The sequence below is a fragment of the Coregonus lavaretus genome, assembly GCF_964263955.1.
Source record: "Coregonus lavaretus genome assembly, contig: HAP1_SCAFFOLD_1238, whole genome shotgun sequence".
Taxonomy (NCBI): Eukaryota; Metazoa; Chordata; class Actinopteri; order Salmoniformes; family Salmonidae; genus Coregonus; species Coregonus lavaretus.
This window is the reverse complement of record NW_028164793.1, coordinates 81,442-96,817: the sequence shown is the minus strand read 5'-3', so window position 1 is coordinate 96,817 and position 15,376 is coordinate 81,442. Positions and strand designations below refer to the sequence as shown.

The 15,376-nt window shown below is 47.6% G+C and overlaps 1 protein-coding gene across 1 annotated transcript in view; it reads left to right on the top strand.

The window, feature by feature from the left end:
* The window catches only part of LOC311116633 (leucine-rich repeat and transmembrane domain-containing protein 2-like), a gene marked incomplete at both ends in the record, with an annotated part of 36,796 nt that extends 22,492 nt beyond the window's left edge, over positions 1–14,304 (top strand). Inside the window, 2 exons of the mRNA XM_084191691.1 lie at positions 8,013–8,609; positions 13,811–14,304. Coding sequence (XP_084047817.1) covers positions 8,013–8,609; positions 13,811–14,304 — 1,091 coding nt within the window. The remainder of the gene's footprint in view (positions 1–8,012; positions 8,610–13,810) is intronic.
* Between the last annotated feature and the right edge of the window lie 1,072 nt (positions 14,305–15,376).

Sequence of the window (15,376 nt, the reverse complement as noted above, 5' to 3'; positions counted from 1 at the left end):
TGGTAGTAGGTGCCAGGTGCACCGGTTTGTGTCAAGAACTGCAACGCTGCTGTTTTTTTCACGCTCAACAGTTTCCCGTGTGTATCAAGAATGGTCCACCACCCAAAGGAAATCCAGCCAACTTGGCACAACTGTGGGAAGCATTGGCGTCAACATGGGCCAGTATCCCTGTGGAACGCTTTCGACACCTTGAGGCTGTTCTGAGGGCAATGGGGGGTTGGGGGGGGGGGCGGTGGGTGAAACTCAATATTAGGAAGGTGTTCCTAATGTTTTGTACACTCAGTGTATATAGCCATGTTATTTTCACTCGTTATTTTCATTCGTTATTTATTGTGTAATTATTCCTCGTGTCACTATTTCTATTAATATTATTTATTTATTTTTCTTTAACTCTGCATTGTTGGAAAAGGACCCATAACTACGCATTTCATTGTTAGTCTACACCTGTTGTTTACGAAGCATGTGACAAATAAAATGTGATTGTATTTGTTATAGCGGGTGCAGTGGAATGCTTATGTTACTAGCTCTTAACAATGCAGTAAAATGTCAAATAAGTACACAAATATATATATATATATTTTTTAAACACAACAAGAAATCAAAGACAAGTCGGAATGAATACAATTAACAACCCGAATAAAACTTCAACAATGATCCAGACGCAGTCTATACATATAAACACTGGTTGAATTACACAAGATATACTAAGAATGCAAGTGGTAGAAATATTAGAATGAGCTATGTTGAGAAGACAGTATTTAAATACACAGTAGTCTGGAATATAAATGTGAATGGTGTGTATAGGCGGTATGGACAGTATATTAATAAATAAGGTGTGTACAGCAGTAGTTATATACAGCAGTAGTTATATATAAGATGAGCCATGACTAGAATACAGTATATACATATGAAGTGGGTAAAACAGTATGTAAACATTCTTGAAGTGACCAGTGTTCAATGAGTCTATGTACATAGGGCAGCAGTCTCTAAGGTGCAGGGTAAAGTACCGGGTGGTGGCCGGTTAGTAACAGTGACTAAGGTTCAGAGCAGGGTACTGGGCGGAGGCCGGCTAGTGGTGATTATTTAGTCTGATGGCCTGGAGATAGAAGCTGTTTTTCAGTCTCTCGGTCCCAGCTTTGATGCACCTGTACTGTCTCCGCCCTCCTAGATGGTAGCGGGGTAACAGGCCATGGCTCGGGTGGCTTGACCCAATAAAAGGGATACAAAAAGGGTTTTATCCTTCTCTCTCTCTCACGCTTCATTTCATTTCATTTCATTGAATGTACATGCAAATTGAGTAAAAGAGGCTTCCGAGACGTCTTAGCTTTTTGAAACAAAGCGTTTAAGGAGATAAGCTTCTGTCTTTTGACTTTACATCTCATAAATACTCAATCAAAACCTATGCTAAGGAGAGCCAGAGAAAAACCTGTCTATGAGACTTCCACGGTCTCTGCATCATTACAAATACCTCTCCTCCTCGCCAGGGGAGACTAGCTAAAAGCAGAGCACTGCAAACAACAGCGGAAGTTGCTGCAGTCTTTTAAAAAAAATTCCCCTCAAATAATTTAGAGAGCTGCAAGGCAGTTTCTCTACACTCAAACCCACATCTCTCTTCCCATTGAAGCCCCAGTGTTAGATCTCAGACTGGGTTAGAGTTGCATTCAGATTACATCAGATATAGAATGTTAACAGCTGGTTAAATATGAAGATGATAATATCTACCATACAGCCTAGTTTAGATTATGTTGTTTTTTTATAGCGCCCCTTGTGCACTTCCGGTAATACCGTCTCTCTGTAGTTCACCTCAGTCCTTCTAGTGCTCTCTCTGGGTCTCTCCCTGTAGCGTTGTCCTCCAGAAAACCTGTCACCTCCGACACCTCGCTCTGCACAGGAAGTGTTAAAATATAGACATTTCTTCTCGTAAAACAGCAATGTAAATAAAGCAAAGTGCTTCTCTGTGGAGGAACACTTCCTCAGAACAAGGGACGGGACACACTGACTGATTTAAGGGTCTGAGTCAGAGCCTGCTCAGAGCCAAGAGGTGTAGACCTATAACCATCACTCCTGTTCTGAAAGTAGGGGTCAATAACTAGACAGAGGAGTGGAACGGAAGGTGCTAGATATATATATATATATATATATATATACAGTGGGGAGAACAAGTATTTGATACACTGGCGATTTTGCAGGTTTTCCTACTTACAAAGCATGTAGAGGTCTGTAATTTTTATCATAGGTACACTTCAACTGTGAGAGAAGGAATCTAAAACAAAAATCCAGAAAATCACATTGTATTATTTTTAAGTAATTAATTTGCATTTTATTGCATGACATAAGTATTTGATCACCTACCAACCAGTAAGAATTCTGGCTCTCACAGACCTGTTAGTTTTTCTTTAAGAAGCCCTCCTGTTCTCCACTCATTACCTGTATTAACTGCACCTGTTTGAACTCGTTACCTGTATAAAAGACACCTGTCCACACACTCAATCAAACAGACTCCAACCTCTCCACAATGGCCAAGACCAGAGAGCTGTGTAAGGACATCAGGGATAAAATTGTAGACCTGCACAAGGCTGTGATGGGCTACAGGACAATAGGCAAGCAGCTTGGTGAGAAGGCAACAACTGTTGGCGCAATTATTAGAAAATGGAAGAAGTTCAAGATGACGGTCAATCAACCTCGGTCTGGGGCTCCATGCAAGATCTCACCTCGTGGGGCATCAATGATCATGAGGAAGGTGAGGGATCAGCCCAGAACTACACGGCAGGACCTGGTCAATGACCTGAAGAGAGCTGGGACCACAGTCTCAAAGAAAACCATTAGTTACACACTACGCCGTCATGGATTAAAATCCTGCAGCGCACGCAAGGTCCCCCTGCTCAAGCCAGCGCATGTCCAGGCCCGTCTGAAGTTTGCCAATGACCATCTGGATGATTCAGAGGAGGAATGGGAGAAGGTCATGTGGTCTGATGAGACAAAAAATGAGCTTTTTGGTCTAAACTCCACTCGCCGTGTTTGGAGGAAGAAGAAGGATGAGTACAACCCCAAGAACACCATCCCAACCGTGAAGCATGGAGGTGTAAACATAATTCTTTGGGGATGCTTTTCTGCAAAGGGGACAGGACGACTGCACCGTATTGAGGGGAGGATGGATGGGGCCATGTATCGCAAGATCTTGGCCAACAACCTCCTTCCCTCAGTAAGAGCATTGAAGAGGGGTCGTGGCTGGGTCTTCCAGCATGACAACGACCCGAAACACACAGCCAGGGCAACTAAGGAGTGGCTCCGTAAGAAGCATCTCAAGGTCCTGGAGTGGCCTAGCCAGTCTCCAGACCTGAACCCAATAGAAAATCTTTGGAGGGAGCTGAAAGTCCGTATTGCCCAGCGACAGCCCCGAAACCTGAAGGATCTGGAGAAGGTCTGTATGGAGGAGTGGGCCAAAATCCCTGCAGCAGTGTGTGCAAACCTGGTCAAGACCTACAGGAAACATATGATCTCTGTAATTGCAAACAAAGGTTTCTGTACCAAATATTAAGTTTTGCTTTTCTGATGTATCAAATACTTTTGTCATGCAATAAAATGCAAATTCATTACTTAGAAATCATACAATGTGATTTTCTGGATTTTTGTTTTAGATTCCGTCTCTCACAGTTGAAGTGTACCTATGATAAAAATTACAGACCTCTACATGCTTTGTAAGTAGGAAAACCTGCAAAATCGGCAGTGTATCAAATACTTGTTCTCCCCACTGTATATATATATATAGAGAGAGAGAGAGAGAGAGAGAGAGAGAGAGAGAGAGAGAGAGAGAGAGAGAGAGAGAGAGAGAGAGAGAGAGAGAGAGAGAGAGAGAGAGAGAGAGAGAGAGACTGCCCTTTCAACTGCCGCATGAGAATGCCCTTCAGACAGCGTCCTGAATCCCGTCTGTCCAAGGCTAATGACAGATAGCTAAAGGTTGTGCATGACCCCCTGGTAGACCGCTGACATTGGCTGCATTTGTCCTCTCTCTCATTAATAACACATGACCGGCTTTTGGCTAGGGATCCCCAGACACTGACTGATGCAGCTTCACACCTCCACACACACAGACACAGACAGACAGACAGACAGACAGACAGACAGACAGACAGACAGACAGACAGACAGACAGACACACAGACACACAGACACACAGACACACACACACTTACAAACTAACACACGCATGCACGGACGGACACACACTGACTGATTGACACCTCCACACACACAGACACAGACAGACAGACAGACAGACAGACAGACAGACAGACAGACAGACAGACAGACAGACAGACAGACACTTACAAACTAACACACGCATGCACAGACGGACACACACTGACTGATTGACACCTCCACACTCCCATACTGTCACTGGATAGAATTACTAAAGTAGTAGGAAGCTATCAACATCCAAACAGACACTTAGCTAATGTCCTCTCTCAGTCAGACAACATCCAAACAGACACTTAGCTAATGTCCTCTCTCAGTCAGACAACAACCAAACGGACACATAGCTAATGTCCTCTCTCAGTCAGACAACAACCAAACGGACACTTAGCTAATGTCCTCTCTCAGTCAGACAACATCCAAACAGACACTTAGCTAATGTCCTCTCTCAGTCAGACAACAACCAAACAGACACTTAGCTAATGTCCTCTCTCAGTCAGACAACAACCAAACGGACACTTAGCTAATGTCCTCTCTCAGTCAGACAACAACCAAACAGACACTTAGCTAATGTCCTCTCTCAGTCAGACAACATCCAAACAGACACTTAGCTAATGTCCTCTCTCAGTCAGACAACAACCAAACAGACACTTAGCTAATGTCCTCTCTCAGTCAGACAACAACCAAACGGACACTTAGCTAATGTCCTCTCTCAGTCAGACAACAACCAAACAGACACTTAGCTAATGTCCTCTCTCAGTCAGACAACAACCAAACGGACACTTAGCTAATGTCCTCTCTCAGTCAGACAACAACCAAACAGACACTTAGCTAATGTCCTCTCTCAGTCAGACAACAACCAAACAGACACTTAGCTAATGTCCTCTCTCAGTCAGACAACAACCAAACGGACACTTAGCTAATGTCCTCTCTCAGTCAGACAACATCCAAACAGACACTTAGCTAATGTCCTCTCTCAGTCAGACAACAACCAAACAGACACTTAGCTAATGTCCTCTCTCAGTCAGACAACAACCAAACGGACACTTAGCTAATGTCCTCTCTCAGTCAGACAACAACCAAACGGACACTTAGCTAATGTCCTCTCTCAGTCAGACAACAACCAAACAGACACTTGGCTAATGTCCTCTCTCAGTCAGACAACAACCAAACAGACACTTAGCTAATGTCCTCTCTCAGTCAGACAACAACCAAACGGACACTTAGCTAATGTCCTCTCTCAGTCAGACAACAACCAAACGGACACTTAGCTAATGTCCTCTCTCAGTCAGACAACAACCAAACGGACACTTAGCTAATGTCCTCTCTCAGTCAGACAACAACCAAACAGACACTTAGCTAATGTCCTCTCTCAGTCAGACAACAACCAAACAGACACTTAGCTAATGTCCTCTCTCAGTCAGACAACAACCAAACAGACACTTAGCTAATGTCCTCTCTCAGTCAGACAACAACCAAACGGACACTTAGCTAATGTCCTCTCTCAGTCAGACAACAACCAAACGGACACTTGGCTAATGTCCTCTCTCAGTCAGACAACAACCAAACAGTAGATGCTAAGGGTTTAGCCAAGAGAAACCATCTGTTCTAACCAAAGACCGATGATCTTTTTGAACTTGATAGATAGTGATTCACTCTGTATTCTCAGGTATGTAAAGTGTCATTTTGTTTGAGAAGAGCAGAGTAAAATGAATGGTCACGTTTAGACTAAGGATGAACCCCATATTTATTGTCCTTCTCTAACCCCGTCCTGTCTGTCTCACTAGGCCAGCCAACAACCAAAACAAATAACTAATGGTTCAGCCAAGCCGTATATCTACCCAAAGAATAAGGATATTTTTTAACTTCAGTTGATGGGGAATGACAATGTAGTGACACTATATTTCATATAGAGACATTTGTCTCTAACACTATATCTTTGTCTCTGTCCCTCTCTTTCTAACACTATATCTTTGTCTCTGTCCCTCTCTCTCTAACACTATATCTTTGTCTCTGTCCCTCTCTTTCTAACACTATATATTTGTCTCTGTCCCTCTCTAACACTATATCTTTGTCTCTGTCCCTCTCTCTCTAACACTATATCTTTGTCTCTGTCCCTCTCTCTAACCCTATATCTTTGTCTCTGTCCCTCTCTTTCTAACACTATATATTTGTCTCTGTCCCTCTCTAACACTATATCTTTGTCTCTGTCCCTCTCTCTCTAACACTATATCTTTGTCTCTGTCCCTCTCTAACCCTATATCTTTGTCTCTGTCCCTCTCTCTCTAACACTATATCTTTGTCTCTGTCCCTCTCTCTCTAACACTATATCTTTGTCTCTGTCCCTCTCTCTAACCCTATATCTTTGTCTCTGTCCCTCTCTCTCTAACCCTATATCTTTGTCTCTGTCCCTCTCTTTCTAACACTATATCTTTGTCTCTGTCCCTCTCTCTCTAACACTATATCTTTGTCTCTGTCCCTCTCTCTAACACTATATCTTTGTCTCTGTCCCTCTCTTTCTAACACTATATCTTTGTCTCTGTCCCTCTCTCTCTAACCCTATATCTTTGTCTCTGTCCCTCTCTCTCTAACACTATATCTTTGTCTCTGTCCCTCTCTCTCTAACCCTATATCTTTGTCTCTGTCCCTCTCTCTCTAACCCTATATCTTTGTCTCTGTCCCTCTCTCTCTAACACTATATCTTTGTCTCTGTCCCTCTCTCTAACACTATATCTTTGTCTCTGTCCCTCTCTCTCTAACACTATATCTTTGTCTCTGTCCCTCTCTCTAACCCTATAGCTTTGTCTCTGTCCCTCTCTCTCTAACACTATATCTTTGTCTCTGTCCCTCTCTCTAACCCTATATCTTTGTCTCTGTCCCTCTCTCTCTAACACTATATCTTTGTCTCTGTCCCTCTCTAACACTATATCTTTGTCTCTGTCCCTCTCTCTCTAACCCTATATCTTTGTCTCTGTCCCTCTCTCTCTAACCCTATATCTTTGTCTCTGTCCCTCTCTCTAACCCTATATCTTTGTCTCTGTCCCTCTCTCTCTAACACTATATCTTTGTCTCTGTCCCTCTCTCTCTAACCCTATATCTTTGTCTCTGTCCCTCTCTCTAACCCTATATCTTTGTCTCTGTCCCTCTCTCTCTAACCCTATATCTTTGTCTCTGTCCCTCTCTCTCTAACACTATATCTTTGTCTCTGTCCCTCTCTCTCTAACCCTATATCTTTGTCTCTGTCCCTCTCTCTAACCCTATATCTTTGTCTCTGTCCCTCTCTCTAACACTATATCTTTGTCTCTGTCCCTCTCTCTCTAACACTATATCTTTGTCTCTGTCCCTCTCTCTAACACTATATCTTTGTCTCTGTCCCTCTCTCTAACACTATATCTTTGTCTCTGTCCCTCTCTCTCTAACACTATATCTTTGTCTCTGTCCCTCTCTCTAACACTATATCTTTGTCTCTGTCCCTCTCTCTAACCCTATATCTTTGTCTCTGTCCCTCTCTAACACTATATCTTTGTCTCTGTCCCTCTCTCTCTAACCCTATATCTTTGTCTCTGTCCCTCTCTCTAACCCTATATCTTTGTCTCTGTCCCTCTCTCTCTAACCCTATATCTTTGTCTCTGTCCCTCTCTCTCTAACACTATATCTTTGTCTATGTCCCTCTCTCTCTAACACTATATCTTTGTCTATGTCCCTCTCTCTCTTCAGTTGCGCCCTGCATTGTACATTAGTCACTGTATTTCACAGGGAGATTGGTTTCTGCCTTATTTGCCTCTGACCCTTTCTTCCCTCTGTCCATCTCTCTCCAGTTCTACTGTGTCTCCTGTGTGTCCTGTCTTCCCTGGTGGATCTAACCAACGCCTGCCCTCCGACCTGCCTCTGCAACGCCACCGACGTAGACTGCAGCGGGCGCGGCCTGCTCTCCATGCCCGCCCTCACCCAGCTTCCCGTCACCACCCGCACCCTCCTGCTGCCCAACAACCACCTCTCCTCCCTGAGTCCAGGGTCCTTTGCTAACCTCACCTCCCTGGATCGACTGGATCTTTCCAACAACTATCTGGATAATCTACCCCCTGCACTCTTCAAGGACCTGGGGAATCTATCTGATCTGACCCTCCACAACAACAGTCTTAGGGCCTTGGATAGGGATCTCTTCCAGGGGCTGGTGGGGGTGAGAAAGTTAGATGTCTCCCTCAACGGGCTGTCTGAGATCCCCCTGGGTCTGCTGGATGAGCTGCAGGGGCTGACGTGGCTCTCCCTGGCCGGGAACAGGCTACATGCCCTGCAGAGAGCCGCCTTCGAGCCCCTGGCTAACCTTCAGTATTTACAGCTAGGGGCTAACCCCTGGGAGTGTGACTGCAACCTGAGGGACTTCAAGCACTGGATTGAGTGGCTGCTGTACAGAGGTGAGAGTGAAGGGTATGTTTTGTGTCAGGGTTTGGGTTTGGGAGGGAGGGAGGGAGGGAGGGAGGGAGGGTGTTTCTCCTGAGTCTGTAGAGTGACTTGCTGTAAATGATACAGTCTTTACTTTCCTGTACTCAACTCTAGTCTTCTACACTCTAGTAACTACTTACTGCTAAGCAGTCCTTTGGGACTGCAAATTTGGAGTCTCTATACTCTGCCCCAGTTGGGAGTTGGTTTGGTGGGGTAGATTTGGAGGATAGTCCCAGACTTTACAAGCCTATGGCAACGTCAGGGAAACTCCTCTCTTGGAGTTATATGCTAGCCAAAGTGACCTTCTTCTGTTGTGGCACTGTAATAGACAGGTACCATCCTAACAGCCAGATAGCGTCCTAACAGCCAGATAGCGTCCTAACAGCCAGATAGCGTCCTAACAGCTTGGTACCGTCCTAACAGCCAGATAGCATCCTAACAGCTAGGTACCATCCTACAGCCAGATAGCGTCCTAACAGCCAGGTACTATCCTAACAGCCAGATAGCGTCCTAACAGCCAGATAGCGTCCTAACAGCTAGGTACCATCCTACAGCCAGATAGCGTCCTAACAGCCAGGTACTATCCTAACAGCCAGATAGCATCCTAACAGCTAGGTACCATCCTAAAAGCCAGATAGCGTCCTAACAGCTCAGTACCATCCTAACAGCCAGGTACCATCCTAACAGCCAGGTACCATCCTAACAGCCAGGTACCATCCTAACAGCCAGATAGCGTCCTAACAGCTAGGTACCATCCTAACAGCCAGATAGCATCCTAACAGCCAGGTACCATCCTAACAGCCAGATAGCGTCCTAACAGCTAGGTACCGTCCTAACAGCCAGATAGCGTCCTAACAGCTAGGTACCATCCTAACAGCCAGATAGCGTCCTAACAGCTAGGTACCATCCTAACAGCCAGGTACCATCCTAACAGCCAGATAGCGTCCTAACAGCTAGGTACCATCCTAACAACTAGGTACCATCCTAACAGCCAGATAGCATCCTAACAGCCAGGTACCATCCTAACAGCCAGATAGCGTCCTAACAGCTAGGTACCATCCTAACAGCCAGATAGCGTCCTAACAGCCAGGTACCATCCTAACAGCCAGGTACCATCCTAACAGCCAGATAGCGTCCTAACAGCCAGATATCGTCCTAACAGTGAGGTATCGTCCTAACAGACAGGTACCATCCTAACAGACAGATATCGTCCTAACAGTGAGGTATCGTCCTAACAGCCAGGTACCATCCTAACAGACAGATACCGTCCTAACAGACAGGTACCGTCCTAACAGACAGATACCGTCCTAACAGAGAGGTATCGTCCTAACAGACAGGTACCATCCTAACAGACAGATACCGTCCTAACAGACAGGTACCGTCCTAACAGACAGATACCGTCCTAACAGACAGATACCGTCCTAACAGAGAGGTACCGTCCTAACAGAGAGGTACCGTCCTAACAGAGAGGTACCGTCCTAACAGAGAGGTACCGTCCTAACAGAGAGGTACCGTCCTAACAGCTAGGTACCATCCTAACAGCCAGGTACCATCCTAACAGCCAGATAGCGTCCTAACAGCTAGGTACCATCCTAACAACTAGGTACCATCCTAACAGCCAGATAGCATCCTAACAGCCAGGTACCATCCTAACAGCCAGATAGCGTCCTAACAGCCAGGTACCATCCTAACAGCCAGATAGCGTCCTAACAGCCAGGTACCATCCTAACAGCCAGGTACCATCCTAACAGCCAGATAGCGTCCTAACAGCCAGGTACCATCCTAACAGCCAGGTACCATCCTAACAGCCAGATAGCGTCCTAACAGCCAGATAGCGTCCTAACAGAGAGGTACCGTCCTAACAGACAGATACCGTCCTAACAGAGAGGTACCGTCCTAACAGAGAGGTACCGTCCTAACAGAGAGGTACCGTCCTAACAGAGAGGTACCGTCCTAACAGAGAGGTACCGTCCTAACAGAGAGGTACCGTCCTAACAGAGAGGTACCGTCCTAACAGCCAGGTAGCGTCCTAACAGCCAGCCATAGCTTTTAGCCCTCATGATTTTCTAATGCCCTCTCTCTGTAGAATACAGAACAACCATGTCCTGTCTTGTATATTTCATTCGGACCGACCGTTACATCCCCGTCTCGGACAGTGAAAAGCTACCAGGTTGAACACTTCTCAGCTTCTTGCCCTGAGCGAATTTACAGCACACGATGAAAAATAAAGCTGAAATGAAAAATAAAGCTGACACTTCTAGTATTAAACTGTCAGAAGGACGGGGCCATCCCTCTCCAGTATTAATTAGGCAGTTTAAAGTGACAGAGAGAGAGTCTAGGCAGGTCTGTATGTGTGTGTGTGTGTGTGTTTGAGGTGACAAAGTGAGAGCGCAGGCAGGTTCATGTGTGTGTGTGTGTGTGTGTGTTTGAGGTGATGAAGTGAGAGCACAGGCAGGTCCAGTGTATGTGTGTGTGTGTGTGTGTGTGTGTGTGTGTGTGTGTGTGTGTGTGTGTGTGTGTGTGGTGACGGAGAGCGCAGGCAGGTCCGTGGGTTCACCCATGTTCCTGATACCCTGCTGCTACCCATAATGCCCCCACATCACATCCAGGAGAGAGGAGAGTGGGGAGAGGGAGAGCATCTACCCAGAGACAGGCCTCTCAGCCTGAGGCTTTTCTCCCTGCTGGTCCCCCTCTATTCCTGGAGCTTCTGTTAATACCCTTCCTTTAGATGGAATAGCTGGGGCTAGGCCAAGTCATCTGTTTCAACCACAGTATGAGTGGGCTTGTTTAAATGGCCAAGTCATCTGTTTCAACCACAGTATGAGTGGGCTTGTTTAAATGTGCATGTGTGTGAGCCTGGTGCATAGATGCATATGTGTATACAGTAAATGTTTGTGTGTACATCTGTGTGACGATGTATTGGTATTCTGTAGATCTGTTATTCCCATCAACCAGAAGAAACAAATCCACATCAATGCACCCAACTGCTGGCTTTAACAGCCATTCTGCAAAGCACTTCTCATTTTGTTCACTGCTTGGCTGATCTCAATATGGAAATGCATCATCAATGCAATATGCAATATTCAGAACCATGTTTGTTAAGCACCTTCCTTCTCTCACAGACGACAGATGATCAAGGCTCGGGTTAAAATACTTCCTCGTTCTTTTAGTTTGGAAATCAAATGGTCCCGTTGCTAGACGTTCAGCCCTGACAAAGGTGTTGAGACAAATGCAGCATGTGATCATACATCCTCCCTTCCTCCCCTCTCTCTCTTAGGGACAACACATGAGTCACCTAATCCTTGTGTTGACTGTCACACACATAGCTAGATCTTCCCCCGAGGCACGTCCGCACCTTGGTCCAGACACTTGCTGTAGCTATGATATCATCTAATCAATTATCCACAGGCTTTAGTTGAGGCCATCTCCAATTCAACATGGAAAGAGTCACATGTTAGAGGGCTTCACCCATCCTGACAGACAATAGACCCTGACAATAGACCCCCCCCCCCCCCCCCATGGCTCCACAATGGCTGCCAGTTGACATTTATTTGTATTAATTCTGATGAAACTGCACACAAGCCTTTTGTTTACCAGGAGGATGATGACTGATATGTGGTGGTGGTAATTGTATCTCTTTCTCTTTCTCTCTCTCTCTCTACAAATAACATCTGATGCTTTTACTTTGAATAATACATGTTATTTTTCTCTCTTTCTTCTTCTCTCCCCCTCTCTCTGTCCTCTACCCCTCCCTACCTTCTCTCCCTCTCTCTCTGTCCTCTATCCCCCCATCTTCTCTCCCCCTCTCTCTGTCCTCTATCCCCCCTACCTTCTCTCCCCCTCTCTCTGTCCTCTACCCCCCCCACCTTCTCTCCCCCTCTCTCTGTCCTCTATCCCCCCTACCTTCTCCCCCTCCCCTCTCTGTCCTCTATCCCCCCTATCTTCTCTCCCCCTCTCTCTGTCCTCTACCCCCCCCCCCACCTTCTCTCCCCCTCTCTCTGTCCTCTATCCCCCATCTTCTCTCTCCCTCTCTCTGTCCTCTATCCCCCTACCTTCTCTCCCTCTCTCTGTCCTCTATCCCCCCTACCTTCTCTCCCCCTCTCTCTGTCCTCTACCCCCCACATTCTCTCCCCCTCTCTGTCCTCTATCCCCCCACCTTCTCTCCCCCTCTCTCTGTCCTCTATCCCCCCACCTTCTCTCCCCCTCTCTCTGTCCTCTACCCCCCACCTTCTCTCCCACTCTCTGTCCTCTATCCCCCATCTTCTCTCCCTCTCTCTGTCCTCTATCCCCCTATCTTCTCTCCCCTCTCTCTCTGTCCTCTATCCCCCCTACATTCTCTCCCCCTCTCTCTGTCCTCTATCCCCCCACCTTCTCTCCCCCTCTCTCTGTCCTCTATCCCCCTATCTTCTCTCCCCTCTCTCTCTGTCCTCTATCCCCCCTACCTTCTCTCCCCCTCTCTCTGTCCTCTATCCCCCCTACCTTCTCTCCCCCTCTCTCTGTCCTCTATCCCCCATCTTCTCTCCCTCTCTCTGTCCTCTATCCCCCTATCTTCTCTCCCCTCTCTCTCTGTCCTCTATCCCCCCTACCTTCTCTCCCCCTCTCTCTGTCCTCTATCCCCCCACCTTCTCTCCCCCTCTCTGTCCTCTATCCCCCCTACCTTCTCTCCCCCTCTCTCTGTCCTCTATCCCCCCACCTTCTCTCCCCCTCTCTGTCCTCTATCCCCCTACCTTCTCTCCCCCTCTCTGTCCTCTATCCCCCCACCTTCTCTCCCCATCTCTCTGTCCTCTATCCCCCTACCTTCTCTCCCCCTCTCTCTGTCCTCTATCCCCCCTACCTTCTCTCCCCCTCTCTCTGTCCTCTATCCCCCCTATCTTCTCCCCCCCTCTCTGTCCTCTATCCCCCCACCTTCTCTCTCCCCCTCTCTGTCCTCTATCCCCCCTATCTTCTCTCCCCCTCTCTGTCCTCTATCCCCCTACCTTCTCTCCCCCTCTCTGTCCTCTATCCCCCCACCTTCTCTCTCCCCCTCTCTGTCCTCTATCCCCCCTATCTTCTCTCCCCCTCTCTGTCCTCTATCCCCCCCATCTTCTCTCCCCCTTTCTCTGTCCTTTATCCCCCATCTTCTCTCCCCCTTTCTCTGTCCTCTATCCCCCCTCCCATCTCTCTCTCCCTCCAGGTGGTAAGGTAGACGGGGTGGAGTGTACCCTCCCTAAGGACCTGCGAGGGCGGGACATCCGTGGCGTTCCAGTGGAGATGTTCAACTACTGCCTCCAACTGGAGGACGAGAACGGGGGAGAAGGGGGGACGCGGAGCGGAGGAAAAGAAGGTTCGTCCCCACCCTGCAGCCGAACTACCGGCTCCGGGGGAACCGGCAGAGCACCCACCTCCGAATCAGAGGTCCCCGCTGCGGGCGACCTGGTGCCCGTCCCGGACTGTGTGCGGCGGCGCTACCAGCCGGTGAGCGTGCGGAGGGCCATCGGCACGGTGGTGATAGCCGGGGTGGTGTGTGGTGTCGTGTGTATCATGATGGTGGGGGCGGCGGCATACGGATGCATCTATGCCTCGCTCATGGCCAAGTATCAACGAGAGCTGAAGAAGAGGCAGCCGCTGATGGGAGACGGGGAGGGTGACGCAGACCCTGAGGACAAGCAGATCTCCTCTGTGGCGTAGAGGGGTCAGGGGTCGGAGGTCAGGGGTGAAAGGGCTGAAGGAGGAAAGGGGACGTCACACTCTGACACTCACTGTATTCCTCCTCCCTCTCTTTTCATCTCATTGGATGCTGTCCTACTGCACTGCTTGTAAGCAATGTTTCTCCTCTTCTCTCCTGAAACTAACCAGCTCCTGCTACTGTCCTCTCTATCTCTACCAAACGACAATCACAATCAGTCCTCGCCTCCATCCTAAACCCTGTTCTCATTCTGAGACGAGACAGACATGTACACGTCAGACCACTAGACAACCACCTGATAGGGTGATCAACAAACTCTGAACCTTCAATGGCCCTTCTCTATCCCTCGGCCCACAAACCCCACAGCCCCGCAGAACCAAGAACTGGGTCTGGTCTGGACTGGTCTGGTTTGGCATAGCTTGGTCTGGTCTGGACTCCTGCACTTTATCTCTCTCCCTGCCCCTGCATCTCTCTCGCTCCTGTTGTTCTCTGAGATGGGGGATGGCCTGGTTCTCTCTGTCCTGTTGTTCTCTGAGATGGGGGATGGCCTGGTTCTCTCTGTCCTGTTGTTCTCTGAGATGGGGGATGGCCTGGTTCTCTCTGTCCTGTTGTTCTCTGAGATGGGGGATGGCCTGGTTCTCTCTGTTGTTCTCTGAGATGGGGGATGGCCTGGTTCTCTCTATCCTGTTGCTCCTGTCGTTCTCTGAGATGGGGGATGGCCTGGTTCTCTCTATCCTGTTGCTGCTGTCGTTCTCTGAGATGGGGGATGGCCAGACGCTCAGAGGGATATTAAAAGATGCTGCTATTGTCTGTTATCCCTCCCTCCCTTTCATCCTTCTGTTCCCACCTTCTGGAGGAAACACACCCGCTGCGGGGATTTTCCTCCTCTCCTCCCTCTCTGTGTATTCTCTCTATGGATGGACATCAACCTCTCCTACTAACTAACAGGATCTTCCCCCACCCCTGAATTGGCTGGACAAACAAACCATATATTATTCTATACTGCTATATGGTTTAGATGATTTAATATAGACGTGCAGTGACCCAACTCCTGGTTTTTGATATACATTCATT